This window comes from Hyaena hyaena, unplaced genomic scaffold (genome assembly GCF_003009895.1).
Source record: "Hyaena hyaena isolate Hyena2069 unplaced genomic scaffold, ASM300989v1 scaffold_241, whole genome shotgun sequence".
Taxonomy (NCBI): Eukaryota; Metazoa; Chordata; class Mammalia; order Carnivora; family Hyaenidae; genus Hyaena; species Hyaena hyaena.
In genome coordinates this window covers 1,241,883-1,263,911 of record NW_024080875.1, presented here as the reverse complement: position 1 = coordinate 1,263,911, position 22,029 = coordinate 1,241,883, and the positions used below count along the sequence as shown (strand labels likewise).

At 38.3% G+C, this 22,029-nt stretch overlaps 1 protein-coding gene across 1 annotated transcript in view; it reads left to right on the top strand.

Moving 5' to 3' along the window:
* IL31RA (interleukin 31 receptor A) overlaps nucleotides 1-22,029 on the top strand; it is a 59,001-nt gene that overhangs the window by 21,340 nt on the left and 15,632 nt on the right. The window contains exons 3-8 of the mRNA XM_039244541.1: nucleotides 713-830; nucleotides 3,902-4,083; nucleotides 6,437-6,588; nucleotides 12,110-12,275; nucleotides 18,128-18,207; nucleotides 20,429-20,645. Of these exons, the coding sequence (XP_039100472.1) occupies nucleotides 713-830; nucleotides 3,902-4,083; nucleotides 6,437-6,588; nucleotides 12,110-12,275; nucleotides 18,128-18,207; nucleotides 20,429-20,645 (915 nt within the window). The remainder of the gene's footprint in view (nucleotides 1-712; nucleotides 831-3,901; nucleotides 4,084-6,436; nucleotides 6,589-12,109; nucleotides 12,276-18,127; nucleotides 18,208-20,428; nucleotides 20,646-22,029) is intronic.

Here is a 22,029-nt window from a genome sequence, read left to right as displayed (position 1 = left end):
TCCTCCTATATGTGCAAACATATGGTATCTGTNATCACACCCTCAAGGTCCATCCATGTTGCTACACATGGCCAGATTTCATTCTTTCTCATTGCCATGTAGTATCCCATTGTATAGATCAACCACATCTTCTTGATCCATTCGTCCGTTGATGGACACTTAGGATCGTTCCATGTCTTGGCTATTATTGAGAGTGCTGCTATGACCATTGGAGTATATGTGCTCCTGTGCATCAGCACTCCTGTATCCCTTGGGTAAATTCCTAGCAGTGCTATTGCTGGGTCATAGGGGAGTTCTACTGTTAATTTTGTGAGGAACCTCCACACTGTTTTCCAGAGGGGCTGCACCAGTTTACATTCCCACCCACAGTGTAGGAGGGTGCCCGTTTCTCCACATCCTCGCCAGCATCTGGAGTCCTCTGATTTGCTCATTTTAGCCGCTCTGACTGGCGTGAGGTGGTATCTCAGTGTGGTTTTGATTTGTATTTCCCTGATGAGGAGGGATGCTGAGCATCATTTCATGTGTCTGTGGGCCATCTGGATATTCTCTTTGGAGAAGTGTCCCACTAATAGTGTAGGAGGGTGCCCGTTTCTCCGCATCCTCACCAGCATCTAACAGTCTGGATTTTGATCCACCTAGTTTCATGAAATGATTGTGTGCATGTATGTGTGTGTATGTATGTATGTATGTATGTATTTATTTATTTATTTAGTTTTACCAGCTAAGCCTGAGAACATTTCCTGTGTCTTCTACTATGAGGAGAATTTTACTTGCACCTGGAGTCCAGAGAAGGAAGCTGGTTATACATGGTATAAAGTGAAGAGAACTTAGTAAGTATTGGAGCTTGTGTGCTGTCAGTGGGCGTAAGGGAAGGAGGCAGAGGCTCCTGGTTCACTCACGATTCAAGTCATCTTTGAGGTGAAATGCCCTCCCCATTACAGCTTCTGGGTGATTCCCATAAGCCTTTAGTGGCTGGGCGGTACCTCGGCAGCTTGCAGCCATCTGATAGAAGCTGCAGCTGCATGATGGCCGCTTCTCAGAGGCACGGGATTGGTTCAGAGCAGTCACCAGTTAGAAGCAGAGTGGAAAAATCCATTTATTTACTATGGTCAGCTATGTTTTCCCTCTTTCCAGAATGTGTCATAAAACTATTCCTTTTTCATGGATATAATTATAATAAGTAGCACTATACACCCAGAACTAAGAGGCACATTTGCACTAATTTGCTGTGATCCCTGTTAAACAGTATTAAGTAGGACAGTGCTTCCCCAATTTCTCACTACCTCAAGCATCCCTTTTTATCCTGATCCTGTTAGAATAAAAATTATAATATTTTTATTATAATTCTAGTCAAAAGCTAGATGTTTTAACAAGTATATGCAGGGATTTTTTTTTTTTTTGAAATTTTGAAAATAGTTAATGAAACCCTTTATGTCCTTCATGTTCCCCTAAGAATAAGGAAGCCTATGTTGGGAAATACTGAAAGGTGATCTTTAAGTCTTTTCCATTCCAAAAAGGTGGTCTGTAGTTAGTTCCAAGTTTTTGTTTTGTTTTGTTTTTAAATACAAGATCTCATTTATACTCCTTTTTCACTGAACTCATTGGAAATTGGTAACTAGTGTTGTAGGGAAAGTCCATTTCATACTTTACAGTAGAAGAAATGGGAAAAAAACCAAACACTGTTCTTTGCAGTACTCATATATCAGTGAGTATGTCAGAGAGATGATTTAAAACAGAGGTCAGCAAACTTTTTCTCTTAAGGGACAGGTAGTAAATATTTTAGGCTTAGAGAGGGACGTGTCTCTGTCAAACTGTTCAACACTACTGCTGTAGCAGGAAAGCTGCTATGGACAATATGTAAATCAATAGACCTCACTATTGTCCGGTATAACCTTATTTATGGACCCTGAAATTTGAATTTCATACACTTTTCACATGCCACAAAGTATTTTTCTTTTTATATATTTTCCCTAACCATTTAACAATGTAAAACCTGTTCTTAGCCTATGGGCCAATCAAGAATAGGAGGTGGGCTATATTTGGCCTGTAGGCCTAGTTTTCTGAGCCCTGCTTCTGAAAATAAGAATGATAAAGGCCCAATAATCCATGGTTCAAATGACTTATCTTCTCCCAGACTGTGGTTCTAGGCCTAGTGTTGAATAGAAAGTATCAGTAGAATGAAAATTTAGAAACCTCAATAAATTTTTTTTTGTCGTAAGGAGTCACTTCCCCCCACCTCCTTCCGTCACTCCCTATGGATTGTCATTATGTTCACTAGCTGGTTATGGAGGAGGAGGAAATGCCTGAGTGTCCTGAGGCCTCTGTAAAGCCTCTGTCCTTGGTGTCAGGCTTGTTGGGCTCTCCAAGATTCCCAGACTGCCTTGTACCTTTTTAAGTTTATCACCAAGAGTCTCTCTTCCAGGTGGAATGGGAAGGTTTCTTGTGGGTGGTCAACTCTGAGAGTGGATGATGGTGGGTCAGTGGTGTGAATAAAAAACCTTACTGATGCTCAGAAATGATAGGAATGGATTTTTCCCTGGGGAAGAATCAGAAGAGTTGGGATGCCTCTATGGAGGTAGTGACTTTTGAACTGAGATGTAAAGGAGCATTAAAGATTCAGGGAAGGGATGAAAAGGGTATGTCTCCAAGGTTACAGTATGAATAAATGCAAAAATATTCAACTACAGTAATAGTACTAATAACAATGATAGTAACAATTTACCTTTAGAATAAGTGGCTGACATTTTAAAAGCACTTTATGTATATTAGCTCATTTCATCTTCATAACAGTGCTACACTATAGGTATAGTACTACTCTCATTTTAGAGATAGGGAAACTCACGCAAGGAGAGGTTGGGAAACTTGCTCAAGGCACAGGATTCAAACCTGATCTGCTTCCATAGTTTGTGCTTGTAACCATGACTCAACATTACTCTGGAGGCCATTTTTTGCATTGCACAACTATAGAAAAACTTTAAAGTCCTTTTTACTTTCAAAATTCCATGATTCTATACATCCAAGCTCTGATTTTTTTGCTCCCAGCCCCAGCTAACATTGGCACTTTGTGAAGTGGGGCTTTTTATGTTCTTTGCTGACTTCAACTCCTACGTAACCCCTAGAGCTGTGGGACTATAGCTATACTTACCCATCTGATTCCTATCAGTCTTTGTACTTGCCTTCATTAAGTTATAGTCTGGTAGGATTTAAATTATCTAGGAAAGTAATTTTAATAGTTTTTTGAAAACAGTATATGCCAATATTAAAAAAATGCAATCTGGAAAATAGAAAGAATAAAAAAAAATCGCTTGACATTTCATCACCAAAGGTAGCAACTTTACATTTTGCTGAAGACCTGTCCACACATCTGTAAGAATAGTTATATAAATATATAAATTTATATAAATTTGGTTATTCTGTATATAATGTGCATCTTTTTTACCACCAATAGAGTATGGGCATCTTTCCATATCAATAACTATAGATGTATTAAAAACTATTTTAAATTCTACTTAGGTATCTACCATACTTTATTTAATAAATCCTCTTTGATTTTAATTTTCTTTTTAGAATAACTTCTCAAGACTAGAATTTGGGGTTTTCAGGGGCCTATTCAGCATTTCTTACCAATAGGAAATGCATTATAAGTCTAGTTTTTGATGGATGTATAGAGTTTCAAGGAAGTTGCCATGAGTCATTGCATCTCAGACAAGAAGAGGGTAACTTTGAACCCTCTTTGGAAGTGATGAGGAAGGAATTTGGAGAGGAGCCCCCTATTCTGAATGATCGAGTCCTCACGAGACATCCTGAGTGAAACTAATACATACATGCTTAATATATTAAGTATGTCTTTGTTTCCAAACTGCTGTACTGAACTCATGTTGAATTGCTTTTTCCTTCAAAGCTCTTATGGATATAAAAGTGATATTTGTCTAAATGATAATTCTACAAGAGCAAATCATGCTTCTTGCTCCTTTCTTCCTCCAACAATAACAAACCCAGATAATTACACCATTCAAGTGGAAGCTCAAAATGCAGATGGTATAATAAAATCTGATATAACACATTGGAGCTTAGATGCCATAAGTGAGTATCATTTTTTATTCTTATATACTCTTTTATTAAAAGACACCTCCTTTTTTTTTCTTGAAAGAGATACACAAAAGTAGACTCAAAGCTCAAGGGTATAATACATATGTGTTATGAATATACAAGGGTTTTGGGTATGCATAATGTTTCCTTATTCTCCATATCTTTATCAGTGCTTAGTGTTTGTTGTCTTTTTGATACTAGCCATTCTGACTGGTATGAGGTGATGTCTCATTGTAGTTTTTCTCTGATTATTAGTGATGTTGAACATCTCTACATGTATTTCTTAGCTATCTATTTGTCTTTGGAAAATGTCTATTCAGGTCCTCTGCCCATTTTTAAGTTCATATTGTGATTTTCCTCATGTTAAATTGTATGAGTTCTTTCTATATTTTGGATTTTAACCCCTTATTGAATATGTTATTTGCAGATAACTTTTCCCATTCAGTAAATTTCCTTTTAATTTTGCTTATGATTTCCTTTATTGTGCAAAAGCTTTTTATTTTGATGAGGTCCCAATAGTGTATTTTTGCTTTTGTTTTATTTGCCTGAGGAGACCTATCCAGAAAAATGTTGCTAAGGCTGATGTCCAAGAGATTGCTGGCTATATTTTCTTTAGGAGTTTTATGGTTTCAGGTATCACATTTAAGTTTTTAATCCATTTTGAGTTATTTTTGTACCTGGTATGAGGAACTGGTTCAGTTTCATTCTTTTACATATAGCCATCACATTTTCTCAACATCATTTATTGAAAAGACTGTTTTATCCCCAATGCATATTCTTGCCTCCTGTGTCTTATATTAATTGATGATATAAGTTTGTGTTTATTTCTGGACTCTTAATCCTGTTCCACTGATCTCTGTGTCTTTTTTATGTCAGCACTGTACTGCTTTGTTTGCTGTCCTTTATAATATATATAGTTTGAAATCTTGGATTGTGATACCTTCAGCTTTATTTTTGTTTCTCAAGATTGCTTTCATTATTTGGGGTCTTTTGTGGTTCCATATACATTTTAGTATTTTTTTTTAATAATTCTGTGGAAAATGCTGTTGTTATTTTGATAGAGATTGTACTGAATCTGTAAATTGCTTTGGGTAGTGTAGACATTTAAAAATTTTTAATTCTTCCAATCCATGAGCATGGTTTATCTTCTCATTTGTTTGTGTTGTCTTCAATTTCTTTCATTAATGTCTTGCAGTTTTCAGAGTGCAGGTCTTCCTTGTTTAAATTTATTCCTAGGCATTTTATTCTTCTTGATGCAAGTGTAAGTGGTATTGTTTTCTTAATTTCCATTTCTCCTCCTTCATTACTCATGTGTAGAAATGCACAGATTTCTGTACATTAATTTTATATCCTGCAGCCTTATTAAAGTTATTGTTTGGAAGAATTTTTAATGCAAGCAGATATATGAGTTGCCCTGTGTTTTTATTTAAAAAGATGAAAGTTTTATTTATCATAATAGTACATTTACTTAAAAAATATACAAATACTTACATAGAAAAATGCCTGGAAATATACCAGAATGTCATAATGGCTATCTCTGGGGTTGATGGCATTATGGATGATTTAAACTTTTTCTTTGTCTTTTTTATATTAAAAAGAGTTTTTAGAATGAGCATATGCTACTTTTAAAACCAGGAAAAAATTATGTATCTTCAGAGAGAGACTTAGGGTGAGAATGTGTGTAGTATACAAGGGAAATGAGAGATCCTTTCAACTGGACACTACTGGGGGTCAAGGAAAGAGAGGTTGAGGGGAGTGGAGAGTACATAAGATAAATGGCCCATTTTCTGGTTGTATAGTCTCTTCTTACCTTCTTTCTTCTTGGCATATAATCTGACCCAATCAGTAAAACGTGAATTTGCAGAAAAATCATAGGAATGTACCCTTTCCTCATTAGCCATTCCTTTTTTTGTTGGCGGTAGGGGGGTGGGAGGAGTGTGGATGGCAGCATTCTTTTTTCTCTGCCTTCCTAATGTCATCTGCAAATAGCAGATTACAAAATAGGCACTTTCATTTCCTTTCTACTTCTCTTTTTTTAAATTTATTTTTATTTTTAGTGTTTATTATTTATTTTTGAGAGAGAGAAAGAGCATGAGTTGGGGAGGAGCATAGAGAGGGAGACACAGAATCTGAAGCAGGCTCTGGGCTCGGAGCTGTCATCCTAGAGCCCCATGCAGTCTCTCGAACCTGCAAACCACAGGATAATGACCTGAGCCAAAGTCGGACGATTAACCGACTGAACCACCTAGGCACCCCTCTACTTTCACTTTTTCTGATTTTAGGTGGATGCTATTAGCACCTTCTGATCTTTTTACAAATGTGAGAAATTGATGATTTTTATTTTCAGCGAAAATGGAACCACCTGAGATTTTCAGTGTGAAACCACTTTTGGGCATCAAACGAATGGTTCAAATAAAATGGATAAGGCCTGTGTTGGCTCCTGTTTCATCTGCTTTAAAATACACACTTCGATTCAGAACAGTAAATAGTGCCTACTGGGTAAGTTATCCCATTACAATGTTTCTATTAGAGGGCCCAAAGAAGAGAATGATTGGTAACTTTTTTTTTGACTGGGAGTAATTTGTTTTCAATTTTCTACCTTAAAAATAGAAGGCAAAGAATAGTAAGTACTTTTCTTCCTATTTTCCCATTTGGAACCTTTAGATTGGACAAGTATTTCACTATAGGCATCTTGCATTCGAAACACAGGGGCATATTAAAGAGTGAGAAATTGACTTTTGCATTCCACTATGGTTTGTGTATAGCTGTGTTGGTGGCTAGAGATTCTGTGGCTTGTCCATTTCCTTTTTTTTTTTCCTAACTGTTTATGAGATTGTAACATATAACTTGTATTTAGAAAAATGAACAAACCATAGCTATTGCATTTAATAAATTATTGTTAAGTCAGCACTCATGTTAAAACCAGTGAGGTCAAAGAAAAGAATGCTAAGGTCCCCTGCTTATCCTTTCCTGATGAGACCTCCACACTGCCTTAGAGCTGTTATCTTGATTTTCACAGTAAATACTTCTTTGCTTTTTATTATGAGTTTACCGTTTAAACCTGCATCTCTGCACAACACAGTTTGAGACATTATGTAATAGAAATCCATACATTTTGTATTTTTAAAAAAATATTTGGCTTCTTTCAATATTTTACTTTTAAGATTCTTCTATGTGTTATGTAATGCTGGAATTTATTTAGATGAACACAATGGAGTCCTGGCTTTAATTTGCATTTACCTGACTTTTAATAAGGTTGTAAACCTTTTCATGTGTTTTTTTGATTATTTATTTGGAGTCCTTCTTTGTAAAGTGTTGATTTAAGACTTGTGCACATTTTTTTTTATAGTGGGTGGTTTGAATATTAAATTGACTTGTAGGAGTTTCTTACAAATTTTATTTGAGTTTTTTTAATCTGTTACGTGTGTTGCAGACATTTCTCACTATGTGGTTTGCCTTTCACTGTCTTAATGGTGACTTTGGAGGAGCGTACCTTCTTAATTTTTAACATTATCAAATGTTATCAATCTTTTCTTTCACACTTAAAGTCTTTTTTATGTTATGAAAACTTTTTTCACCTCAGGGTTCAGAGAATATTCTCCCTTTCCATCATTGCAACCTTAAATTATACCAACTTTTTTTTTTGTAACCACTATATATACATTTTTAATGTTTGTTTATTTTTGAAAGAGAGGGAGAGAGAGTGGGAGTGTGACTGGGGGAGGGACAGAGAAGGAGACACAGAGTCCGAAACAGGCTTCAGGCTTTGAACTGACAGCACACAGTCAGATGGGGGCTTGAATCCACGAATCACGAGATCATGACGCAAGCCAAAGTTGGATACTTAACCAACTAGGCCATCCAGGTGCCCCTGTAACCACTATATCAATATCGTTGACTCTTAGTCAGCTCCTAGCCAATTAAATCAGTTAAATCTTTAATACTTATTCCCCCACACAAAATTTTCTAGTAAAGCACATGTCCACTATCTTAAAATTTGTTGGTTTTTAAGGGAAGTGGAGGTGTTTTATTTATTTCTGTTGTATTTCTTCATGTTGCTGTTACCCAGCATTTTGGCCCAAATTCCTTAATTCTATCACCAAAAACTTTTCTCTTTCTGACTTTTTAGTATCGTAGGATTTGATAACTCTTAACTCTGTACCTTTATCGAATCATTAATAAAAATAGTGACTTTGTCAGAGCCCTGTAATAAACCATTAAAGACTATTCAGAGACTTGAACCTTTTTTTTCTTTGACTGTGATCATTTACTAGGCTTCTGTGAATATACCTAATTACTATCATAATCATTCACCCTACTCTTTCTGTCTTGTTCATCTATTTCCTTTGCTGAAATTCATAGATACTTTTATCTATTGTGTCCTCTCCTAATTTATGTCTTTAAGAAAAGAAAGTTGGTAAAGTTTCACTTATTATGTGTTTAAGACAAGAGAGGGCACTTGTTGGGATGAGCACTGAGGGTTATATGGAATCCAACTTGACAATAAACTATGAAAGAAAAAACAAACAAAAATAAAACCTAATTACTCCAAAAAAAGAGAGAAAGTTTTCTAAAAGCTGCACACACACAAAAGAAAGCTTATATTTCAGACCATGCAGAAAAATAAAAGAATGTGTCAAAAAAAAAAGACAAGAAATAATGATGTCCACTCTTTCTCTCAGCTAACCATTCTCCTAGTACCTGACTACATGTACCACAAGGTTCATTAATTTATATTTCTGGAACCCAGAAAAGAACCCCTAAGCAAGGCAGCTCCTGACACAACATAAGTTCTTCTTCCTTCATACCACCAGTTATGGTCTAAGTAAATGTGAGGAATTGCTAGGAAGTAGTGCTGTCTAGCATCCCTTGATTTATCCTGTTTGTCTGAGCCCAGAGCCTTGTGGCTGCTGAGATAGAATTCAATAAGAAAAATAAACCAGGATCTCTGTTCCTCTGGAAAATGAGTAAGCCATGTAGAACACTACATGAGGGAAGTAGGTGTAAACTACCCCAGACTTCAGCATCCTGTACCCCACCTCTTTGACAAACTCACCTACATCTGCACTCACCTCTGCTTTATTCCTTCCAGTCCTTGAGTAAGAGGTCCTTTCTCCTGCTCTGCTGAAGGAAATCAGAAGGAAAGTGGAAAGTGGTCAGTATCTCTCTCCTTTCAGCATTCAAATGCAATCATTTCTAAACCCAATTATACCAACCCAACTTTTCTATGGAAAAAGGTCCAAATCCTTAATCCTCCAAAACCTGGACCCTATCAAGCCCTCCAACTTCATTTTTCACCCTGCCCTTGCCTTTCTACTACTAGTTCTGGATTTCTACTTTCCCTTGCGTCATGTTGTTTCACTATTCTGTGTCTTTGCTTTTGTACCTCTACTCCCTCGCCCAACTTTGCAAAACCCATTCATGTCTTGGAACTCAGTTCTGATATATTTCCTTCTGAGAACCTGAGCTAGGTGTTCCTCCTCCGTCACCACACTTAACACTCAACACCAGTCATTTAAAGTCTTCTCTCCCTGCATTAGAATGTATAAAAAAAAAAATCCCAATATGTCCGTATAGCAAGATTTATGTTTGTATGATTCTATATGAGTTGCAAAGTGCTTTCTTAATACTCCAGACTAAATAATCTTTGCATATATCTTATAAATAAGGCATTGCTATTCTTACTTTTACAGAATAGGAAATTATGATGTACAGAGCTTAAATCATCTGTCCAAGATCCCAGGGTTTGTAAGTTGCAAACCTGATGCCAAGGTTTCTGACTCCCACATTGCCACTCATTTGATCATATTTTAGTAACCTCCAGACCTTCTTCCTGTTGCCAAGCCTAAGGAGTTTCCACCTTTATAAAATGGAGCTATGTGAGCCCTCTGCCAAAGGATTGCAAGAATGTTGTAAAAGTTTGATTTAGGTTTTGCATCAACACTTGTGATTCATCTTTTAAAATCAAACACTTTGGGTGAGCTAGGATTTGGCACAAAGTGTAGATTGTTAGAGATAAACCTGAGGAAGTTAATTAGTGTTTTGTAGGAGTCCTTTGTGTTGAGCTGGGGAGGGCTTAGTTAAGTCTATATATGGAAAATAAGTTGGTCCTGGACCCTGTGAGGGCCACAGGTTGCCTGGACAAAAAAACAAATTAAAAGAAGGCTTTAAGGCAGATACACAATTTGAAAGACAGAACAGGTTTGTTTGTTTTTTTCTTCTCCCTGTGGGAATAGTGCTGAAAAGAACATGCTTGGCTAGTTAAATTAGGCAGAGCTTTCTGAACATGAATGTGAGGAGTCCCAGCATGTAGACCAAGCATGCGCTTGAGGGTACTAGCAAGGCAGGAAGAAAATTTTGAAAGATTGTTTTTTTTTAAATTTTTTAAAAATTTATTTCTAGGAAAGAGAGAGAGCGTGAGCAGAGGAGGGTCAGAGAGAGAGGGAGATACAGACTCCGAAATAGGCTCCAGGCTCTGAGCTGGCAGTCAGCACAGAGCCGGACGCGGGGCTCAAACCCACGAACCATGAGATCATGACCTAAGCGAAAGTCGGACTCTTAACCGACTAAGCCACCCAGGTGCCCCTGAAAGATTGTTTTAAAAGAATATTACATACTTAACATAAAAAGAAAACAAAACTTTATTAGACTTCTTTAAGAATTAATAAAGATTTTATTTTGATTTGTGTATGGAAGTTACCATGTAGTTGTCTGTCTTTTAAAGGTCTTAGTATGGCCCCAACTGAGCCCCATAACTAAGCTCAATTGGGGGGCTACTTTCTTCGAAATGTGGACTTGTCCCAGTGACTCTGTTCTGCCATTGCAACATCTCCAGGGACTGTTAGAGGAAGGCACTCAAGGAACTTGGGATTCAGCAGTGAAACTGCCCTCACGTCTGGTTCCTACATACGTTTCCCAGCACCATGTTACTAGGCTCGGAGTTCAGAAGTTTCCATCTCTGGCTGGGATGCTCAGCTTTTTGCCACATACATATGTTCTCATTTTGTTCGATTTCCTTTAGGCCCAAGACCTGTAGTTATGTAGTTATTTTCACAGCTGATATATACACATACGAAATACCAAGACTTTCTTCTCTCACGAGGTCTTATGGGACTAGCGTGCATACTCACAAAATACACATGTCTATTAGTGCATTTTATTAACCAACTCAGTATAAGTTCATATAAACAGCTAAAAGTTCATATTGCAACAACAGTGACTATGCTCAAAAATAAATAGCTGATTTTTAGTGTCTCTTGGAGAGTTGGGTCCAAGAGAGACTTTAGAGATTATATAAATCAATTTACTCATTTTACTAATGAGAAAACTGAAGTCTAGAAAGGAGGATTGATTCATTTACCTCTCCCCCTCCACTCCCTCACAGAATGTCAAAATGAATTTATGCATGCAGGCTGCTGAGATCCTTAGCAGCCCTACTGGTTAGCCAAAGAGCAGTAATTTGCAGTGGAAGATCTGGGTAAAGGGGAAGCATGTAGGAGTTAGGAATGTTGTATTCTGATCCCAGTTCTGACCATAACAAACACTGAGGTAGTACAGACGCTTAACTTTTGGACTCTTGTTCATGACATGAGGTTGAACTTAATGCCACTAAGGTCTCTGTTACCTACTATTCTATGAGGCCTTATATCTAGGTAATAGAGTCACCTGCAGTGTTTACACTGAGGCCCAGGTTGCCCCAGGTCCCATGACTCCACCTTGTGTTTTCCAGAAAAAGACTCTGCACACTCACATCAGCCCAGAGCAGCATTAATCTCTGCCTTACAAGCTTAGAGACAGGAAATGGGGGTGGAGGGGTGGTTCACAGGGTAACTCACACCTATTTAGGTGCAGGTGATCCCCAGGCACATGTGAGGTTTATTTATGAAAATCATATTTTCTGAAACCTGAGCTACAATGCTACATGTTCTAAAAAGGTAAGAGAGAGTTGGGGCATGAAGAAGAAAGATGGAAAGCCAACAGGTGATCTCCTATGCAGCTCAGAGTCATCTTTGTCTTTTAGATGGAAGTCAACTTCACCAAAGAGGATATTGATAGAGATGAAACCTACAATCTCACAGGGCTGCAGGCTTTTACAGTGTATGTCATAGCTCTGCGATGTACCACTAAGGAGTCCATGTTCTGGAGTGCTTGGAGCCAAGAAAAAATGGGAACAACTGAGGAAGAAGGCAAGTTGGTCCCTGGAAATTCCTTTTCTGCTTGCCCTGGTTTAAGGTAGCCTGGGTCTAACCTTAGTGGGTTTTGTCAAGTGTTGTTGTACTTGGGAGTTAAGGAATCTCACAGCCCTAGAGTGTAGAGAATTTATACATTCTCTCTCTACAAGGCACTCAACCGAGCCCACAGGACAAGCCAGCCCACCTCAGATAGTCTGAGTTAGCAGCTTTTTGCCCTAAAGACAAAAGATCACATCTTTACTACTCTTATTAAGTTCTTACACTGTAAATGAAGTGGCATAATACTCTTTAAAGGTGTCCTATGATAAATTAAAGATATATATTGTAAACCATGCACCTACCACTAAAAAATTAAAAAAAGGTGTAATTATTGAGGGGGGGAAAGGTTAGATTCTTAATGACAGTGAGAAAGAGAAAGGGACTGTAAAGTGATTGAGTGTTTACAATGAGTCAGGATGGTCATTCAGAACAGTACTTTAAATCTATGGGCATGGCTGAGATTGCAGCTTGGCTGTTAAGTGATTTGGGGCTAGATTCCTAACCTCTAAACCTCATTTTTCTCACTATTTAGTCCCCCTTTCCATAATAGAATGTCATTTATCTAATCGAGTTAAATGTAGTACCTATATTTTAGTGTTATTTTAAAAATGAAATAATATATTTAGCTCACAGTAAACATTCAATAAATGCCAGGTTTTCTACTATTTTTATTAATCCTTCTAAGACTCCTATAAAATATATGGAATCACCTCCATTTGAAAGTGAAGGAGCTGAGTTTGAGAAATATTAGTAAATTGCTTAAGTTTACTTATCATGTGTTACCCTTCTTTACAAATTAAGACTCTTGCCCAGTACCTGTTCTGCAGTAGATAGTCAATAAATGTTTGATGAATGTATCAGTTTCCTTTGGCCACTATAACAAAGTATCACAAATTTAGTGACTTATAACAACACAATTTTTTCTCTTATAGTTCTGGAAGTCAGAGGTCCAGAATCAGTTTTACTAGAGTCGAGTCAAGGCGTGGGCAGGGTTGTTTCCTTTTGGAGACTCTGAAAGTAGAATATGGTTTCCCTTTTTTTTTTTTTTTTTTTTTTACCTTTTCCAGCTTCTCATGGTAGCCTATATTCCTTGGCTGATGGTCCCTTCCCTCATATACCAAACATCACTCTAATTTCTGCTTCCATCATTACATTACTTTTTTCTCCTCTTTGTCAGATCTGTGCCTCACTCTTATAAAGACCTTTGTGAAACATTTAGGGCCAACCCAAGTAATGCAGGATAATCTTCCCAACTCAAGATCCCAACGTAATCACATCTGAAAGGTCCTTTGGCCATATAAGGTAACATTTACAAACTGCAGGGGTTAGGATTTAGGTCTTTGGGGCCCTTTTTTTAGTCTACCACAGTGAATGATGAATGAAAGAATGAATGACTAGATGAATATTTGTGATGTTCACATATCTTCTTTTGAAATAAATCCAAAATGCCTATCCTTCTAAAACCTTCAGAGGCTTTACTCTCATTTGTTTTTGTAAGACACATGGGTTCTAGATGCTAAGTTTCCCACAACCACATACCTGGCCATAATTCAGGCCCTTCTTACTCACTTTTACAGCCAAGTACCACACTGATCTCAGATAATATCGTGCCCGATTCGCGAGTCCCCAGCGACCACCAAGGAGCCGACACTGATGCAAGTACAAAAGGGTCTTTATTACAAGCTCGAACAGGGGCTCACCCGTCTACCGGTGTAGTGGCAGCAAGGTGAAGCCCCGAACAATAGTGAGCAGGGTTTTTATGGGGTAATGGACGGGGATGTTACAGTGCACATGTACGTATGACATCATTACATAAGCTCTAATTACAATTGTACAGCATCCAAGGTAATAGTTTTGACTATTCAGTATCTGTGAGGTGTCCATTACTTTTGGCGGGGACCCAATCATGACCTTTGAGTATCTTTTGAAAATGACTAATTATGAGGTGAGCTCAAAGGGCCTATGTAGGGTTTAGGCAAGTGGTGAGTAATTGGTTAATTTGTCTGCAGTTCCCAGCCTTGACTCAGACCACAGAAATGTTTAGCTGATCTGAGAGTGGTCTGAGGGTGGCTTTAGCCTTGAACAATCTGAGGCTTTTTCTGGAACAGGGGCTACATGTAGCCCGAGGTTGCTCTTAATGGAGGCCTTAATCTCAAAATGACATTACTTAGGCTCTTCAATAACATCTACAGTCAATTTCTGTGCTCCATGGTTCATATGACAGCAATTTATTCCTGTGGAACTTGGTTGAGTTTACTATGAGACCAAGTTGGGATTAATAGGTGTTTAGCACATTCACAGGTATGGTCAGATGTCTGGAAATAATCCAATATTCTGAATTTCATAGCCCCAACTGGAGATGTTCATGCTTAGTCTGAACTACCCCTTGGTGGATATGGTTACACAACAGAGGTTCATGCAGCACATGGGAAATTGTACTAGATGACTTCTGAAAGTTCTTGTCACCCTAAGATTCCATTCTTCTATGCCATTCAGGCATCTAGTCTTCTAGCTAGGCTGTAGCAGTTCAAGAAAAAGTCATAGAAAACCCCAAGTCATATGTCTTTAAGTAATTAGAACAGTGCCTTACAAATGGTTAGGGCTCTATAAATTCTACATAAATAACAACACAGATACAACTAAACAAAACTAGTGTTATTGCTGGGTCCTAGGGTAGTTGTATTTGTTAATTTTTTGAGGACCCTCCATATTGTTTTCCAGAGGGGTTGCACCAGCTTACATTCCCACCAACAGTTTGCGAGGGTGCCCATTTCTCCACATCCTCACCAGCGTCTAGAGTCCTCTGATTTCCTCATTTTAGCCACTCTGACTGGCGTGAGGTGGTATCTCAGTGTGGTTTTGATTTGTATTTCCCTGATGTTGAGGGACGTGGAGCATTGTTTCATGTGTCTGTTTACTATCTGGATGTCCTCTTTGGAGAAGTGTCTGTTCATGTCTTCTGCCCATGTCTTCACTGAATTATTTGTTTTTCGGGTGTGGAGTTTGGTGAGTTCCTTATAGATTTTCTATACTAGCCCTTTATCTGATATGTCATTTGCAACTATCTTTTCCTATTCCATCGGTTGCCTATTAGTTTTATGGATTGTTCCCTTTGTGGTGCAGAAAGCTTTTAACCTTGATGAGGTCCCAATAGTTCATTTTTGCTCTTGATTCCTTTGCCTTTGGGGATGTCAAGTAAGAAATTACTGCGGTTGAGGTCACCAACTCTTGGTTTCATTGCTCTGTTCAACTGTTCTTTTGGATTCAGTATTGTTTATTTCTGCCCTGATTTTTATTATTTCTCCTCTTCTACTGGGTTTGAGGTGCTCTTGTTGCTCTCCTTTTTAGTTCCTTTAGGTGCGCTGTTAGATTTTGTATTTGTGCTTTTTCTAATTTCTTGAAAAAGGCCTGGAGTGCAATGTACTTTCCTCCTAGAACTGATTTTGCTGCATCCCATAGAGTTTGGATTGTTGTATTTTCATTTTCATTGGTTTCGATATACTTTTTAATTTCTTCTCTAATTGCCTGATTGGCCCATTCATTCTGTAGTAGAGTGTTCTTTAACCTCCATGTTTTTGGAGGTTTTCCAGACTTTTTCCTATGATTGATTTCATAGCATTGTGATCTGAGAGTGTACATGGTATGATTTTAATTCTTTTATATTTATTGAGGGCTGCTTTATGACCCAGTATGTGATGGATCTTAGAGAACGTGCCATGTACATTTCAGAAGAAAGTGAATTCCATAGCATAAAGATGTAGAGTTCTAAATATATCTGTCAAATCCATCTGGTCCAATGTGTCATTCAAGTCCATTGTTTCTTTAGTGATTTTCTATCTAGCTGATCTATCTATTGCTGTCAGTGGAGTATTGAAGTCCCCTGCTATTAGCACATTCTTGTCCATAAGATTATTTCTGTTTGTGATTAATTGTTTTATGTATTTGGGTGCTTCCATATTCGGCGCATCCACATTTATAATTGTTAGCTCTTCCTGATGGATAGACCTTGTAATTACTATATAATACTCTTCTCTATCCCTTGTTACTGCCTTTACTTTAAAGTCCAGTTTGTCTGATATAAGTATAGCTACTCCAGCTTTCTTTTGACTTCCAGTAGCATGATAGATATTTCTCCATCCCCTTACTTTCAATCTGAAGGTGTTTTCAGGCCTAAAATGAGTCTCTTGTAGACAGCAAATAGATGGATTTTGGTTTTTTATCCATTCTGCTACCCTGTGTCTTTTTTATTGGAGCATTTAGTCGATGTACATTCAGTGTTATTATTGAAAAATAAGGGTTTAGAGTCATTGTGTTCTTTGTAGGATTCATGCTTGTGGTGGTGTCTCTGATACCTTAAATTCCTTGCCACATTTCCTTCATAGAATCCCCCTCAGGATTTCTTGTAGGGCTGGTTTAGTGGTGATGAATCCTTTTAATTTTTGTTTATTTGGGAAGACTTTTAGATCTCCTTCTATTCTGAATAGAATCCAGGCTTGCTGGATAGAAGATTCTTGGCTGCATATTTTTTCTGTTTATCACATTGAAGATTTCCTGCCATTCCTTTCTGGCTTGCCAAATTTCAGTAGATAGTTCTGTAAGTACTCTGGTAGGTCTCCCTTTGTATGTTAGGGCCCTTTTATCCCTAGCTGCAAAGCTAAAAAACTTAAACTGTGTTGCTTGGATTATGTTATTCCCTGCAGAAATGTATGAATCAGGTTTAACATTGTGCCCTTGCATTTTATAGAAGATAAACATGAGAAAGGTACACTTGCCATATTTCTGTACTTTTGCTCAACTGTGATTGCAGACTTTGGCCTTTATGTTACCCTGTGTCTTTTTGAGAGGATCCATATGATAAATTCCATTTATTGAATATCCATAATCAGAAAGAGTCACCCCTTCATATGTTTACTTTTTATCAGGCTATGAGAAATATGCAATTCAATCTGCATGTCTTTTTTTCCTTTTTCTGCCATGAAGATCAGCATTCAATTTAAAGCTCAAGGGAATGATCTAGTAAAGATTATTTCTCTGTCCCTTTCTTCTTCAGTTTTTTCTTAGATTTTATAACATTTTAAGTATACAGTTTCATCCTTTCTAGGAGTATATCTTTCATTCTCTCTGTCTCACCCCCACATTCATTTAGTATATATAATAGTATATATAATATAATATATCTCTATATCTGTCACATTTAAAAATATTTTTAAAACATTTATTGATTTTGAGAGAGACAGAGACAGTGGTTGGGGGGGGGGAGAGAGAGAAACAGAGAATCCCAAGGAGGCTCCACTTTGCCAGTGCAGAGACTGATGTGGGGCTCTAACTCAAGAGACTGTGAGTTCATGACTTGAGCTGAACAAGAGTTAGATGCTTAACCGACTGAGCCATCGAGGCACCCCTGTGTATCTATCTTGTCAGTTTGCTGTGTCATTCTCAGCTGTAAGGTATGTTGATGTTCTATATGTGAGAGGATGTGAGGTGTTACATTTCAATCCAGATTTCAATGACAAATAATATTATAATAGGGCCTGTTGTACTTTTCTTTTACCTTACATTAAGTCATCAAATCCAAGAGCAGTTTTAGTTTTTACTTTTGGTTGATTCCAATCCTTTGGCCACAAAATGAAGACATCATTGGTTGTTGCAATGCTGCCATCCCTCCAATGACCACCTTCCTCCTTCTGGCTCCCTCCAGCATATGCTTCCCAACTGCATGTCTGACAGGCAGCCCAGCTAATCTCACCATTTTCTGTTGCAGCTCCCTTCAGTCTTGTGTTGAGCACCTCACTCTTGTTTCCTTACAGCTCCATATGGCTTGGATCTGTGGAGAGTCCTGAGATCCCCCATGGTAGATGGAAGAAGGCTAGTGCGGTTGATGTGGAAGGTGACTTCCTTATGGGTTTTTTTTTTTTTTTTTTTTTTTTGTCTAAAACACTTGGTCTTTTATACCTCCAAGAACTGTAATTCTTGAACTTTTACCTCCTGAATTTCCTTTCCCAGAGATTTTTATAATGCCCCAAATCTCAGTGGTTTCCTAGCTCACAAAGCCTTCTAGGTCATCTTATAGATGGCCTAAATGTGCATTGCAGACTCTGTATCCTCTCTTCCTTGCACTGAAACATTAACATATAAGACAGGTACAAAGTGCTAATACAGGAGGCACCTTGATCTCCTGTGGACACATTAGAAGGCAGTATAAAATTGCATAGTGCCTATCCCCACATTGGAGAGGAGCACTGACTTGGAATCAGCTCACTAATGTGTCCTTAGGTGATTGCAAACATATATTACACATATGTCCCTTTAAAGTCGGGTACACTGGGGTGCAAGGACAGAGCAGGGGCCAAATGGTCCTTCCTAGGATGGAGGCCTGTAATTGAGGAACCAAGGAGAAGGTGGGGGCAGCATGCAGAGAAGAGGAGATGTAAAGAAGAGAAAAGGTAGGAAAAAGGACAGAAAAGGAGGGCAAGAGGGAATAAAACAGGAAAGGAAACCGGTAAATAAGAAAAAAAAAATGCAGCCAGGAACCTGGAGAGAAAAGTCTGGGGAGTTAGTGGGGAGAAAAAAGACAATAGAGCAGTGAAATGTCAGAACTCTTTAATAGTGTCTAGAGTTCTTAGGGAATAGTCATCATATTCATGCTTGCTCAAGTCCAGGCAAATTTAAAATAATTTTGAAAATGGAGAAGTCACCTGCTTTACCAAATGATATTCTACTCCCAGTTATGTAAGGACTGAGGCATCCTTTACCTTTCCCTGTTCCCTGCTCCCTTCACACCCCAGGGCCGTGGGACACCCTCAGGTAGTAGAGGCAAGGGGCCAGGGAGGGCACAACCAGTGCTACTGGGAAATCTTTGAGAATCAATCCTAGGTGTCCTGGTTTGTTTCTCAGTGATTAACCCTGTCAACATGTTTTTGGGGAAGGAAAGCAAACAGTGGCCCATTTCCACATGTGGTGAACCACACAGTGTTGGGCCAAGTAGGCCAACATGTGAAATAGATGAAACGGACTTGAATGTCTTTCTCCTCCTCCTCACCTGGAGACTGGTCTTTCTTTTGCCCCAGTAGGAGAGTTTTCTACGAATTAAAGTTGGTTAACAAACTGAATGGTGGTGATGATTGCACAACTCTGCAAATATACTAAAAAAAAAAAAAACAACCCACCACCATAATTGCATATCTTTAAATAGTGAATTTTATATTATGTGAATTATATATTAATAAAGCTGTTACTTATAAAAGAGAATGAATTATCCCGAGGTGTAAAAAGGCTCCCAGTTGTTAGAGAGTTCTGACCTTATATGTCATGAAAGCTTCTATGTCAGTTAATGAACTGGAATGGCAGTGGGATAAAGTAACTTCTAAAGTCTTATCTGACCTTATATTCATCTGTATGTGTTATCAGTAACATAAAGTGAACAACTGGAAAGCTCTATATTTCCTGGGAAATATTCAGCATGCTGATTCCTAGGCAAAAAAATATAGTTTGTAGGTTCAAGTTCAAGGCTGAAAATCAGAGTTTGGCTTGGAGCCCCTGGGGTCACCGTACACTTCTTCCTACAAGAAAGGCCTAATGTTTTAGGCTTCATCGCTGGGATACCTGATGTGCCTGGTCTAGGAAACTAGCTCCCTGCTCAAAGGAGGAGACATGCTGCTTTTTATGCAGCAGTAGCGATACTTTGCAACCCTTGGAAGCTTCCAGACAAGAGATGACCCAGGGCCAGAACAGAATTGAGATTCTTGGAGGAAATGCCTTAGTTTTTTAGTTTATACTGTCCTGTGCCTGTGGGATGGAAAGAAAGATATCAAAAGATACGGGGGTGACTTGATTACATTGGCTTGGCATTCTCCTCATTAAGCCTCATGGAATTAGACTTATGTTAAGAGTTGATACCAAGGGACCACTTAGCAAATCTCTTTTGGCCCTTGATGGGTTAATATCACAGCACAGGGTGTGTTATTCATCCAGAAGGGTAATGACCTAAATTTTAGTTTAGCACTTAATAATTAACATTTCCCTTCACCCCTCATCCTGTCCATTTATCATGGTCTCAGTGTCTGTCTTTTCTTGTTTTTGGCAATCAATTTTCTTTTCTTTGGGTTCAGAAGACAAGTGGAGCCCCAGTCCTGGAGAAGGCACTTGGCTACAACATATGGTACTTTCCAGAAAACAGTACTAACTTCACAGAGACATTGAACACCACTAATGAGATGCTTGAACTATATCTGGAAGGCAAGACCTATTGGGTTTGTGTGGTTTCTTATAATTCTCTTGGGGAATCTCCAGTGGCCACCCTGAGGATTCCAGCTACTGATGAAAAGTGTAAGTACAGTGTAATTCTCCCTTAGGTGCCTGGCCCCATCTAGTTGGTCAGGAAGTAGTCCCTCTGTTCTCAAGAGTTGTGTTTTTCTTAAGTCAAAATGAAAATGAAGCAGGAATTTTTAGGTTATGGTGAAGAAAGCAAAATCTTGTGGTAATTAATGAGCCTGGAACAAAGCCTGTGTTGAAAATCAGAGGCTTCATAAAAGTCATATGAGACAAAGTCATACACCTAGAAGTTCTGTATGCTGCTTGGTCTGAGTGAGTCATATAAAACTGTCAGATAAACCACATTGGTCCTCAGTGGCAAAACCTCTCTATGGAGATTTTCTCCTCACAGTATCGACCATGTCCCAGCCTTTGTTTGCTCATTCTCCTGTGTTCTTCCTTTTCCTATTTCTTTCTGGGTTTTTTTTTTTTTTTTTTGATGTTTGTTTATCTTTGACAGAAAGCAAGAGAGTGTGTATGTGTGCCCACAGTTGGGAGGGAGGAGAGGTTGAGAGCACAAGAGAGAATCCCAAGCAAGTTCCATGCTGTCAGCACAGAGCCCAGTGTTAAGAACTTGTGAGGTCATGACCTGAGCTGATATCAAGAGTCAAACACATAGCTGGATGAGCCACTAGGAACCCCTCATTATACTTTTGATAAAGTAATTGTTATCATTTTACTACCCCTGGGCAAACTTACATTTTGTATTACATTTGGGAATAAACTGCCACCTTTGATTCTCATTCAAGGAGTTGCAGGCAAGGGGTTTCCTCTCCCCTACTTTATTTCTCTCTATAAATATATTTCCCATTCTGTAGATTTTATCATTTATTTTATTTGTTACCCATCTCTCCCTCAATTGGGTACAAGTTCCATGAGTACAGAGAATATTTTTTATTTTTTAAATTTTTAAAATTTCTATTTATTTATTTTTTATTATTATTATTTTTTTTACAAATAGTTTATTGTCAAGTTGGTTTCCATATAACACCCAAGGCTCATCTCCACAAGTTCCCTCCTCCATGCCCATCTCCCTCCTTCCCCCCCGCCACACCCATCAGTCCTCAGTTCTCAGAATTCAAGAGTCTCTCATGGTTTGCCTCCCTCCCTCTCCCCATCTATTTTTCCCCTTCTTCTCCCCCATGGTCCTCCGTTAAGTTCCTCCCAATCCTCCTATACATGCAAACATATGGTATCTGTCCTTCTCTGCCTGACTTATTTCGCTCAGCATAACACCCTCAAGGTCCATCCATGTTGCTACACATGGCCAGATTTCATTCTTTCTCATTGCCATGTAGTATTCCATTGTATAGATCAACCACATCTTCTTGATCCATTCATCAGTTGATGGACACTTAGGCTCTTTCCATATCTTGGCTATTGTTGAGAGTGCTGCTAT